The sequence below is a fragment of the Pseudophryne corroboree genome, chromosome 4 (genome assembly GCF_028390025.1).
Source record: "Pseudophryne corroboree isolate aPseCor3 chromosome 4, aPseCor3.hap2, whole genome shotgun sequence".
Taxonomy (NCBI): Eukaryota; Metazoa; Chordata; class Amphibia; order Anura; family Myobatrachidae; genus Pseudophryne; species Pseudophryne corroboree.
Window position 1 is genome coordinate 660,521,373 of NC_086447.1, and position 14,063 is coordinate 660,535,435.

General features: G+C 42.5%; 1 protein-coding gene across 3 annotated transcripts in view; it reads left to right on the forward strand.

Annotated features, from left to right (window-relative positions):
* SMYD3 (SET and MYND domain containing 3) overlaps positions 1–14,063 on the forward strand; it is a 1,661,405-nt gene that overhangs the window by 495,004 nt on the left and 1,152,338 nt on the right. For all 3 annotated transcript variants that reach the window (XM_063917806.1, XM_063917805.1, XM_063917807.1), the window contains exon 5: positions 6,273–6,409. In XM_063917806.1, the coding sequence (XP_063773876.1) occupies positions 6,273–6,409 (137 nt within the window). The remainder of the gene's footprint in view (positions 1–6,272; positions 6,410–14,063) is intronic.

The following is a 14,063-nucleotide window of genomic DNA, read 5'->3' on the forward strand; positions in this document are numbered from 1 at the left end:
TTATGGACTCGGCAGTGGACAGGAGATGCAGATTCTAAAAGGCACATGGAAGTTTTGCCTTACAAGGGTGAGGAGTTGTTTGGGGATGGTCTCTCTGACCTAGTTTCCACAGCAACAGCTGGAAAGTCAACATTTTTACCCCATGTTCCCTCACAGCCAAAGAAAGCACCGTATTATCCGGTGCAGTCCTTTCGGCTCCAGAAAGGCAAGCGGGTTAGAGGCACGTCCTTTCTGCCCAGAGGCAGAGGTAGAGGGAAAAAGCTGCAGCATACAGTCAGTTCCCAGGAACAAAAGTCCTCCCCCGCTTCCTCTAAGTCCACCGCATGACGCTGGGGCTCCACAGGCGGAGCCAGGTGCGGTGGGGGCCCCTCTCAAGAACTTCAGCGATCAGTGGGCTCGCTCACGGGTGGATCCCTGGATTCTACAAGTGGTATCTCAGGGGTACAAGCTGGAATTCGAGACGTCTCCCCCTCGCTGTTTCCTCAAATCTGCCTTGCCAACAACTCCCTCAGACAGGGAGGCAGTGCTAGAGGCAATTCACAAGCTGTACTCTCAGCAGGTGATAGTCAAGGTACCCCTCCTTCAACAAGGAAGGAGTTACTATTCCACAATGTTTGTGGTACCGAAACCGGACGGTTCGGTGAGACCCATTTTAAATTTGAAATCCTTGAACACCTATATACAAAGGTTCAAGTTCAAGATGTAATCGCTCAGGGCGGTTATTTCAAGCCTGGAGGAAGGGGATTACATGGTCTCACTGGACATCAAGGATGCTTACCTGCATGTCCCCATTTACCCTCCTCACCAGGAGTACCTCAGATTGTGGTACAGGACTGTCATTACCAATTCCAGACGTTGCCGTTTGGTCTGTCCACGGCACCGAGGATATTTACAAAGGTAATGGCCGAAATGATGATAGTCCTTCGAAAAAAGGGAGTTTTAATTATCCCGTACTTGGACGATCTCCTTATAAAGGCGAGGTCCAGGGAGCAGTTGTTGGTCGGGTAGCACTATCTCGGGAGGTGCTACACCAGCACGGTAGGATTCTGAATATTCCAAAGTCACAGCTGGTTCCTACGACACGTCTACTGTTCCTGGGGATGGTTCTGGACACAGACCAGAAAAAGGTGTTTCTCCCGGAGGAGAAAGCCAAGGAGTTGTCATCTCTAGTCAGAGATCTCCTGAAACCAAAACAGGTGTCGGTGCATCACTGCACGCGAGTCCTGGGAAAAATGGTAGCTTCCTACGAAGCAATTCCATTCGGCAGGTTCCATGCAAGAATCTTTCAGTGGGATCTGTTGGACAAGTGGTCCGGATCGCATCTTCAGATGCATCGGCTGATAACCCTGTCTCCAAGGACCAGGGTGTCTCTGCTGTGGTGGCTGCAGAGTGCTCATCTTCTAGAGGGCGGCAGATTCGGCATACAGGACTGGGTCCTGGTGACCACGGATGCCAGCCTTCGAGGCTGGGTGGCAGTCACACAGGGAAGAAACTTCCAAGGATAATGGTCAAGCCAGGAGATTTCCCTACACATAAATATTCTGGAACTAAGGGCCATTTACAATGCCCTAAGTCAGGCAAGACCCCTGCTTCAAAACCAGCCGGTACTGATCCAGTCAGACAACATCACGGTGATCGCCCATGTAAACCGACAGGGCGGCACAAGAAGCAGGATGGCGATGGCAGAAGCCACAAGGATTCTCCGATGGGCGGAAAATCACGTGTTAGCACTGTCAGCAGTGTTCATTCCGGGAGTGGACAACTGGGAAGCAGACTTCCTCAGCAAGCACGACCTCCACCCGGGAGAGTGGGGACTTCATCCAGAAGTCTTTCAGCTGATTGTAAACCGTTGGGAACGGCCACAGGTGGACATGATGGCGTCCCGCCTCAACAAAATGCTAGAAAGATATTGCGCCAGGTCGAGAGACCCTCAGGCAATAGCTGTGGACGCTCTAGTGACACCGTGGGTGTACCAGTCGGTTTATGTGTTCCCTCCTCTTCCTCTCATACCCAAGGTACTGAGGATAATAAGAAGAGGAGTAAGAACTATACTCATTGTTCCGGATTGGCCAAGAAGAGCTTGGTACCCAGAACTTCAAGAAATGATTTCAGAGGACTCATGGCCTCTGCCGCTCAGACAGGACCTGCTGCAGCAGGGGCCCTGTCTTTTCCAAGACTTACCGCGGCTGCGTTTGACGGCATGGCGGTTGAACGCCGGATCCTGAAGGAAAAGGGCATTCCGGAGGAAGTCATCCCTACGCTGATTAAAGCTAGGAAAGAAGTGACCGCAAACCATTATCACCGCATATGGCGAAAATATGTTGCGTGGTGTGAGGCCAGAAAGGCCCCAACGGAGGAATTTCAGCTGGGCCGTTTTCTGCACTTCCTACAGTTAGGGGTGACTATGGGCCTAAAATTGGGTTCCATTAAGGTCCAGATTTCGGCTCTATCGATTTTCTTCCAGAAAGAACTGGCTTCACTACCTGAAGTTCAGACATTTGTTAAGGGAGTGCTGCATATTCAGCCCCCTTTTGTGCCTCCAGTGGCACCTTGGGATCTCAACGTGGTGTTGGATTTCCTAAAGTCACATTGGTTTGAACCACTTAAAACCGTGGAACTAAAATATCTCACGTGGAAAGTGGTCATGCTGTTGGCCTTGGCTTCGGCCAGGCGTGTGTCAGAATTGGCGGCTTTGTCATGTAAAAGCCCTTATCTGATTTTCCATATGGATAGGGCGGAATTGAGGACTTGTCCCCAATTTCTTCCTAAGGTGGTATCAGCTTTTCATTTGAACCAACCTATTGTGGTGCCTGCGGCTACTCGGGACTTGGAGCATTCCAAGTTGCTGGACGTAGTCAGTGCCCTGAAAATGTATGTTTCCAGGACAGCTAGTGTCAGGAAAACTGACTCGCTATTTATCCTGTATGCACCCAACCAGCTGGGTGCTCCTGCTTCAAAGCAGACTATTGCTCGCTGGATCTGTAGTACGATTCAGCTTGCACATTCTGCGGCTGGATTGCCGCATCCTAGATCAGTGAAAGCCCATTCCACGAGGAAGTGGGCTCTTCTTGGGCGGCTGCCCGAGGGGTCTCGGCTTTACAACTTTGCCGAGCAGCTACTTGGTTGGGGTCAAACACATTTGCTAAATTCTACAAGTTTGATACCCTGGCTGAGGAGGACCTAGAGTTCGCTCATTCGGTGCTGCAGAGTCATCCGCACTCTCCCGCCCGTTTGGGAGCTTAGGTATAATCCCCATGGTCCTTACGGAGTCCCCAGCATCCACTTTGGACGTTAGAGAAAATAAGATTTTACTCACCGGTAAATCTATTTCTCGTAGTCCGTAGTGGATGCTGGGCGCCCATCCCAAGTGCGGATTGTCTGCAATACTTGTATATAGTTATTGATTATCTAAAGGGTTATTGTTGAGCCATCTGTTGAGAGGCTCAGTTATATTTCATACTGGTAACTGGGTATAGTATCACGAGTTATACAGTGTGATTGGTGTGGCTGGTATGAGTCTTACCCGGGATTCCAAATCCTTTCTTTATTGTGTCGGCTCTTCCGGGTACAGTATCCTAACTGAGGTCTGGAGGAGGGTCATAGAGGGAGGAGCCAGTGCACACCAGGTAGTCCTAAAGCTTTCTTTAGTTGTGCCCAGTCTCCTGCGGATCCGCTATTCCCCATGGTCCTTACGGAGTCCCCAGCATCCACTACGGACTACGAGAAATAGATTAACCGGTGAGTAAAATCTTATTATAAATGGAATAGTGCTTAGACAGAGGTGCTTCCAATTAATTTTGTCCCTGCTTTTGTGTCTCCGCTAAAAGGAACACATAATTATGCATGGCAGACTAAAAGTCTCTCTTCATTTATTTCATACCATATCCAAATTACTCATTCTCTCGGTACTCAATAATTTTTATAGAGTATTTATCAAATATGTTTGGAGGTCTTACAAAATCCAGGTTATCTGGATGTTTTATGTCCTTTCCCAAGCTAGACAGAGTTGGCATTCCCAGACTTAAAAAAGTATCAAGTAGCATGTCTTCTAAGTCAGTTGGGGGATTGGTTTGCCTGGGACTGATCAAGCAGTTTCAAGTTTCTCCTACAGATTTTTATAAATACAACTACTTCACTGACTACAAAGATTTGACATTTATTTTCCTGAACTTTAAATGCTGCTCTGGAGTATATTTTAGAGAAGCTTTCCTTACCTGGAGGCAAGATGGGTATTTCCTAGTGTTACTTACAAATCTGGTATTATACGTGCTTTTTCAAAATGGAAAATTAATTTGTCTAGAATTATGGGCATCATTGGAATTCCATATTTCGACGTTTCACTTTTTCTAAAGGCATTTTCCATACTGAAATGTTGTTTAAATTTATCCACCGGCTATATTTATCTCCTGATAGGCTACATACAATATGACCTTCTGTATTCAATGTCGGTATCCGCAGCCTTACCTCCGGTGCGGTCTCCCGGGGGTTGCCATCACGGTGGTCGGTGCGGCTGTGATGGTGGGGAGCTGCTTGCAGCGGGTCCTTGGGCAAGTGTGTGGCTTCCGGTGGTCGGGGTCTGGTGAGCCGGGCGCTGCTGTGGGTAGTCGCTGCATCAGAGCCCTCTGGCAGTGACTCTGTTTCAGGAAGTCGGGGCCAGAGCTGGGTTAGCTAAAGTGCTGCAGGTGAGAATGTCCGCAGTGCTGGGGGCAGCCATGTTGGAGACCAGAGATTTGCCAATTGAATTCACACTCTGCTTCCAGCCAATCCGGTGCAGTCTTCTCTTATAAAAGGGAGCTGGCTTAGGAAGAGAGTGCCAGTGCTTCAAGTTACTTTCCTGTGAAAGGTGCTCCAGCTCTGTGCTCCCAGGCTGCTCCTGGTTGCCCGGTTATGGTTGCTATCATCAGTCCTTGACCTATCGCTGCTGCTGTTCTGTCGCTTAAACCCGTCGCCACTCGTGGAGGCGCTCACGGGCTCCCAGTCATTAAGGGGCTTCTGGTGCTAAACGGTGGTTCCTGCGGGCGTCTCGCTAGCCCAAACCACAGTCTTCGTTTCTTCAGAATCTGAGTTCTTCAGCCTTGCTCTCCAAGCTCAAGCCACAGTATTTCAGTTCTTCAAAATCAGTCTCCTTGAACCTCTTCTACCAGTCACAAGCCACAGTCTTTCAGACCTTCAAAACCCAGCCTCCTTCAGCCTTGTCTACCAATCATAAACCACAGTTTTCCAGTTCCTCAAGTACCGGTGATCTTCAGCTCCATTCCTCAAATCGTTTAATCATTAACTCCAGTTCTTTTCCCGTGTCTTTCAATTCCACAAGTATCTGTGTACAGTTGTTTCTTCATTAAAGATACAGTTAACATCCTACAGAGTTCTCACTCTTTCTTCTGCTCACCAGCCAACTCTACACCTTCTAGGCCTCCACCTCATGAGGAAGAATTACATTCAACCACCTCATTTACTTTCTACACAGTCAGCTGTCCTCCCAGCCAAAGCTCGGTTGTCGGAACCTCAATCTTCGCCGAGCATGACATTCAATCAATGCTGGCTTAATTGTGTTCAACTTGGGGACTTATAGAACATACCCAGAAGACATGAAATATCTGTCCTTTGTGGCACCAGGTTTTTTTGGTTCATTTCTAAGGCAACAGTGATTACTGTATTCCCAGATTCCCTTGTAGCAATATTTCATCTTTTTGATGTGTATGTTGCCTCAGGGGACAAATATGTGATAGGACATATTTTAATTGCTACAAAAAGCCATCTTCTGTAGCTCACCACTGGCACTCAGATGTTATACAGCATCTAGATGTGATAGAAACTAAGGTTCAGACCCATTGTGATTTTAAGACCGCAGGTGTTCGTTACTCTACTTCTGCCCATAATACATTGAAGTGGTTTGAGTGGAGTGATTACATGGGTACCTCTAAGACATCTGCTGGCTCAGCTAGAATCTGCCTGACTTCTCTTCTTCTATAGAGGACTTAATTTTAATTTCTATTCACTTTAGTTTTCATATTTATGTCTTGATGGGACTTTGTCTGTTTATTATTACTAAAATGTGCTTTTAATGTATGCAATCGACTTGTCAAATTTTTTTTTTATAGTCATGCCTTAATGTGCCTTGTGCCTATGATTCTCCCCTCCTCTCCCACCCTTCCTCTTTTCTTTTATTGTATTTCTACTGTGTGTTTTAAAAGTTATATTAATTCCTCCCACTCCTTGGCCCACCTTTCACTTGTCTCCTACAACGTTTTACCACCCTATTGTACTTTCAGATGTTGAAGAACTAAATGGAGAAATGAGAGAAGGCCTGGGGCACCTTGCTGCTACATTAGAGCAGTACTTGAAGAAGGAACTCCAAGACTATTCCCAGCTGCCTCCTGGTTTCCAGATTCTTGACTATTTCAGCAAAGTAAGTGCCAAGTCTAAATTTATTAGTGTTATGAATTATGGCTGTCATGATGCACTGATCAAAAACCCAGTTTCTTGTAAAACCTAAATAAAAGGTTTGTTGTACATGGAAAGAAATATTTATTATATGCTTTCAACTCAATGATGCATAGTTGAAAGAGTTTCTGTATTTACACATTAATTTGTACCTCCCTCCTCGACTAGTGACAGTCAGTAGGTGTGCCAAAGATTAATTGTAGGGATTATGACTTGCTTTGTCTGTATACCCCTGAAAATGCAGATTGTCTTAAGGCCCAGGGCATTACTTTGTTTTCTGGGAAATTATATTGGTTATATTTTATTTAGCACGCTAAGAAGCGCATTTATTGGCTGCTGATGTCATATGAAGTTTAAGTTCTAGCAACTCAATGTGAAAATTGTAAACATTTGTCATCATCGATCATATTAGCATTAAGTTTCACAAACAACTGGTCAGTGCAGTGGAAATAAAATGATGTGCTGGATGTGCCCTGTGCTAGTAATGTACCTCAGTTGAATCTTTTGTTCTTATGTATTCCTGTACATGTACATTTCATTGAGGATATTGCATTTACAGTAATCAAGATTAACAATGGACTGACAGTCAGAGGCATTCGCAGGGAGGGGCAGAGGCAGCCGGCGTTTGGGAAAAAGGTGGCGTGTGGCCCCCGTTTTCTGGGCGTGGCAAGGCCAAGGGCTGCATCGCATACACCAGGCATGTCCAAACTGCGGCCCTCCAGCTGTTGTGAAACTACATATCCCAGCATGCCCTGACACAGTTTTGCTGTCAGAGAATGCTAAAGCTGTGTCAGGGCATGCTGGGATGTGTAGTTTCTCAACAGCTGGAGGGCCGCAGTTTGGACATGCCTGGCATACACAGTTTCCTTGGCCTCGCAGTTCCTTCAGTGACTGCAAGGCTGAGTAAATTGAAGCTTACTCAGCCTACCGTTGCAGATGGACATCGCAACCGATAGTCACATGTTCATCTAAGATGTATTTGCATCGTAAATGCAGTGAGGAGGTGGTATGCACCTCCTCACCATAGTCCGTTTTTCGTCGCTTACACTGATATTCAATAGTGTCTCATAGTTGTTTGTAATAACTTGCTAGAGAATATTATGTTCTCACCTATCCTGTTGCACTTACAAGCCTATATTAATCAGGGTCTTTTCATATTGTACATGGCTAATACTTGGAAGATCTAAGTTTGCTTGAGTTCAGCCTCTACTCCTTAGTATCAACTGTCATTGTTAGTTTGCTTCCTGCAGCACTTGCTCTTCTGCCTCCTTTCTCTGTCACTGGTCTGAATGAAAGAAAGATGGATACACCACTATTTTATTAGTCCCTGTGGCTTAGGGCCGATAGAATATGCAGTCATAGTCTGATGATAACCCTGAAGACATGTTGGATAAGCCAACACAGAGGAAACATTGGTCCGAAATAATAATAATGATTACATCAGTGTGCTGTGTGGCGTCTATTTTCTTTATGGACATCCCTTGGTAAAATGAAAGTGTATATGCCTGGAGTAGGTGTATAATAAAATGACTGGTAAGATATTCATAGCAGATGTTCACCATTGAAGTAAACGTACTCATATATACACCTTGCATAGACTGCTACTCATCAGTTTGTAACCGCAGAGTTCATATTGGGTAAATTATACTAGTGGGTGGTTATGTCATGTTTTTGATTTATTATTATTATATGTACGCACAGTCTGTATTTAATATTTACATTAACCATTACAAAATACTTTTGTAATTTCCTGGCACAGAGGAGAACATTTATTTTAAAATGTAACATTTTTTGGCAGTTCTCCTATCTATTTCAGTAATGAGTGAACTTCTGCCATTGTGTTGCTTTGAATATCACATAAAAAGATCACCCTTTAGTGGAGTTTAAGATTATTCAGAGCTTTCAACCATACAGTTTACAGAAAACCTAGCAAGCAATGTTCGTTATGAGTGCTTACAGATGCCAAAATGCGTTGATATTTCTTCATTGTATATCCATTTTCTGGTTGGAACCTGAGCAATTTCACACATACATGCTCCATCAGGGTTGGTTGTGTGTTTACCTTATAAGCAAATATAAGATACTATTTTCTATGCCACTTCAGTTGGAACCGCAATACAAATATCAGTTTTTCTGTACCTAATATTGCATAAAAATGATAGATGTTACTACAAGGTCATTTTAAATGGTTGTTGTTTTTTACCTTGGAATTCTGGGCCTAATTTAGACCTGTTCGCTCGCTAGGTTTTTTTTTGCAGTCCTGTGTTTGCATAGTCGCCGATCATAGATGAGTGTATTTTAGCTGTGCAAGTGTGCGAATGCATCTGTAGCAGAGCTGTACAAATAGATTTTGTGCAGTCTCTCAGTAGCCCAGGACTTACTCAGCCGCTGCGTTCACTTCAGCCTGTTCAGGACCGAATTGACGTCAGACACCCGCCCTGCAAATGCTTGAACACTCCTGCGTTTTTCCAAACACTCCCAGAAAACGGTCATTTGACACCCACAAACTGCTTCTTCCTTTCAATCTCCTTGCGAACGCCTGTGCAAATGGATTTTTCACACAAACCCATCGCAATGTGACAGGCCTGCGCATTGCAGTGCATGCACAGTTTAGATCTGATCGCCCGCTCTATGAAAATGCAGCCTAGCGGTCAGATCCGATTTAGGCCCTATGTTATACAATCTCACACACAACAGTTTTACATTTATTTGGCCTGTTTTTAAGGTTGAAAAAAGAGACGTAAATAACAACCTTTTACCTTGTAAAATAAAATGTATTTTAACAAAATTGAGCATTAATTTGGGATGCAACAAGCACATGATGCAAGTCTCAGAAAATAGTAAAAAGTGATTCATGGCAAATGATTAAAAAAACAACAACATGAGTTGCATTGATCAATGTGATAGACAATGAAGTATAATACAAATTAAATGGGCTGTGAAGTCTGTGGAATAGTCCCAAGCTGTTTTGTGTGATTCAGAGGGAAGGTTGCAGCTAACTTCCTGGGGTCCAATTAACTGGCCCTTTGTATAAACCGCAAGCAATGAAGAACTATTTTAATCCTGCTGCTAATTGCGTTTTTATAGTCTTTACAGAGTAGGCCTATTTGACAGAAAGGAATGTGCCAGGTAGAGTTTATCAAAATTAATTTTCTCATAGTAAACCTATGTATCTAAAAATAATCAGAAGAGTCTCACAACAAATAACTTTGCATGTCAAGCTGTGAAAAAAATATCATGCACAATTTATACAATCCTGCATTTTATTTAGACTCATATTGGAAAATAAGGTATTACTGCACATTGTTCATGAATGCTACAGTCTGCACTTTTGTTTTCCACTCAGAAAGAGAGAGAGAGAGAACATTTGGCAGTGACAGCAGGGACTCATTTAAAAAAAATGGATACATTTGGCCTTGTACCTACTGTAAATATATATATCTATATATCTATCTATCTATCTATATATATATATATATATATATATATATATTTATTTCACAGCTGCAACAGAGTGTAGAGAGCTATTCCAAAGCTATGGTGGAATTCAGTATGGGATCCCGGCGGTTAGGAGACCAATGCCGGAATCCCGGCAGCAAGCAAAGTGAGTCCCCTTGCCGACTTGCTGCGCTCGCCACACTTCAGGCCCGGTGGTGACCTTCGGTCACCACATTATTCTATTCCCCCTCGGGTGGTGGCATGGAGCACCACCTGAGGGGGAATACCGGGCTTCTGTGTGGGGAAAGGGGTGAGTTGCTCAGGTACCCACTCTTACGCCCTTAGTGGAGCAAACATTAAAATGTCCAGTGCTAATGAGTCCAAGTGAGAAAATAAGAAAATCATATATATATATATATATATATATATATATATATATATATATATATATATATATATATATACAAACAAAGATAGGCGGCACTCACGGGCTTTTCAAAGCTAAAGGACCACACGAGTCTTCTAGCGCTTAACGTTTCGGTTTATTTCAACCGTCATCAGAAGCAATAAATATAAAACAAGTGAACATACCTTTATACACAAACATATCACCACACGTGCATGTTCCCCGGAGCCCCAGGGACGGACATCTGGTTACGTCATCTCACACTGACAAGCCTGCCCAGCCGATGACGCTTCCCGGTTTCTATGTACACCATCACCATAGAAACATCTACAGCACACATGAAGAGATCAGGTTTTGATGTTACAAGACAGTACCTCAATGGAAGAAATGTAACCTTATAATAAAGCATACGTCAGATATAAGATACTTGTTGATACTATGTAAAATCTTGAAAAGATGCCTAAGCCTAAATATATAGCACTGTCATATTCACAGAACAATTATGAAACCAATAGAAACCAGACATTCATAAGGTAATAACATTTACAAAAAACAAGCTAAGGATAAAGTTTCATTGAGGCCAAAAGGAGACACCGTATTTAAATGATGTATCCATCGCGCTTCCCTTTGCAATAGCTGCCTACCTCTATCACCACCTCGTTTTGAAGACGGCACATGGTCTAGCATTTTATATCGTAAGGATGACAGACTGTGTCTATGTTCTTTAAAATGCTTGGCAACGGGCTGATCTATCTGCTTGCCTTCTAAAATTTGTTTAATAGCACTCCTATGTTGGGTCATCCATTCTTTAAATTGGCAAGTAGTCTTGCCAATATAATATAACAAGGGCATCATATACAATAGACTACAAATCTGCTTGTACAGGTCAATACATGTGAGATCTTAATGCGTTGGCCCGACTGTGGATGTAATATTTAATCCCCTGTCTCTAAATACAAGCAGGTTGTACATCCTGTACATCTATAATTGCCGGGTTTTTTTGTTAAAAATGTGGGCTTAGTAGAGGAAAACTGTGAAATGTCCGTATGGACCACCATATCACGAATATTGCGGCCACGTTTGTAGCATGGTAACAATTTACGTGTAGATAAACTAGACAGATCAGGATCTGATTGAATAATGGGCCAGACTCGTTTCGCCGTGCCCATTATTTTGTGACTAGAGGTGGTGTATTCAGTAACACAGATCAAGGCTTGATCCATTCCTTTATCTAATGTCTTAGAAACAGGAACTGTTGGTCCTTTCAATGCATGTTGCCTTGCCTGTTGTAACAGTTTATTAGAATACTCTCTCTGCAAGAATTTACGAGTTAACTTCTGCATTTGTACTTTCTTATCATCCGCATCACTGCAAATGCGGTGAATGCGAATATATTGAGAGTATGGCAGGCCATTTTTCAACGGACTTGGATGATGACTAGATGATAATAATAAACAGTTAACATCAGTAGGTTTGTTGAAAACTGAAGTAACAAATTTACCCTTATTTTTAGTAATATTCACATCTAAGAAATATATACTATCAAATTGTATATTAAAAGTAAATTTGATAGTAATCAACAGTATTAGCATACTGCATCATTAAGATGAATTCTTCTTTGGGACCAGTCCATAGCATTAACACGTCATCGATGTAGCGTGTGTACATCGCAATATGGGGACTAAATCGATTGTTAGCGAAGAACATGTTTTGTTCAACGTTAAACATAAAGGCATTTGCATATGCCGGGGCTGCGCAAGAACCCATTGCGCAGCCCTGCAATTGCCTAAAGAACTCATTGTTGAATAAGAAATAATTGCGATGTAAAGTTAACCAAATAAGGCACATAAAAAAAGTCAATATTTGGGCCTGTATAGTGTTCATTATCACGGATTAAAGCCTCAACTGCTCGTAAACCACGTTCAAGTGGAATACTCGTGTATAAGCTTACAACGTCGGCTGTGCGTAGCCAACATTGATCAGCAGAAATTGCAACTTCTTTTAATTTCTTCAGGAATGTAGTTGTATCTTTAAGATATGTTACCTGATTTTGAATAACCGGTTGCAAAAAATGGTCTATGAATTTAGCTACCTGTGAGTACAACGACTCCCTTGCTGAAATGATCGGACGACCAGGTGGGTGTACCGCATCTTTATGCAGCTTGGGAATCGTGTACAACACAGGTATACGGGGCAAAGCAACCATTAATGCTGACAATACTTGCTTGGAAATTATTCCCCGTTCTACAGCCTGATCTAGTAACTCATGTAATTCCTGCAAATATTCCTGCGTGGGATCCATTAACAATTTAGCATAAACTTCAATATCATTCAATTGACGATATATCTCAGCATTGTAGTTGGCTATATCCTGAATCACTATCACGGGGCTCCGGGGAACATGCACGTGTGGTGATATGTTTGTGTATAAAGGTATGTTCACTTGTTTTATATTTATTGCTTTTGATGACGGTTGAAATAAACCGAAACGTTAAGCACTAGAAGACTTGTGTGGTCCTTCAGCTTTGAAAAGCCAGTGAGTGCCGCCAATCTTTGTGTATGCTGCGGATCCCCGCTGTGGATGGCACCCGGCAAGTTGTTTCTTTTATGACAGTGAGTGCCGAATATCCTATGCATATATATATATATATATATATATATATATATATACATATAATTTAGTTGCAGTGTGGTAGTCCCCTAAAATGTATTTTTTTTAAACAATGTTTTGAAGCAAACTTTAATGGATTACATAAATGACCGAGTAATTACTTTTATGAATACAGTAGTCTCTCTTTATTCATGTGACTTGTTAACCGGTATATGAGTGAATTATAGGTATGAGTAATCTTTAATTTAAGATTTAAAGTACCAGGTGAAATCATTATAAGTAATATAATTAGATTGGATATCCTGTAGCCTCTCTATATAATTGGTTTGCATAACTATAAATAGGGGCAGATGTTTAACAACAATGTCAATAGTATCTCCGAGTGTAAATGGCAGATGACACAATCAAACTCTTCAATGTGAGTTATTGATATTTGTGGTTTTCACCTTCATAGGTCTGTTCCACCTTTTATAGGTCTGTTCATAGGTCACTTACTGTTTGTAATGGGGCTGTGTCATTATCTTTATTCACAGCCAATGCAAAAAAAAGTTATGCCAACATTATGGAGTTCATATGCAGTACTAGAAGATACCATTTGTGGAATAAGACTTCTGAATGTCTGAACAATTTTTGCAATCTCCCAGCCTGTGTGTTGGTAGTCAGCATAGTTATTGTGAAGAAGGACATACTCTAGATGGCTGAGTGCAGGTGCTCCGATACCCTCTCTTGTCCTATGCATTTCCTCTGGAATTTCACAGACTTTGTCAGGCATAGTAGATTCATGGTTGGCTGTCTTGATGACATTCTATAAATATGTAAATTCTAAATGGTAAAATCCATTTTGTAACATACAGTATGAAAGGATTACCTACACACCAGATTGAATTAATCATACACAGGTATTGAGTTCATTCTCTTCCATAATCATAAGAACAATTCTACAACCTAATGAGAGGAATTGCTATGGGAACAACATTTGCACATAGGGGGTCATTCCGAGTTGTTCGCTCGTTATTTTTTTCTCGCAACGGAGCGATTAGTCGCTAATGCGCATGCGCAATGTCCGCAGTGCGACTGCGCCAAGTAAATTTGCTATGCAGTTAGGTTTTTTACTCACGGCATTACAAGGTTTTTTCTTCGTTCTGGTGATCGTAATGTGATTGA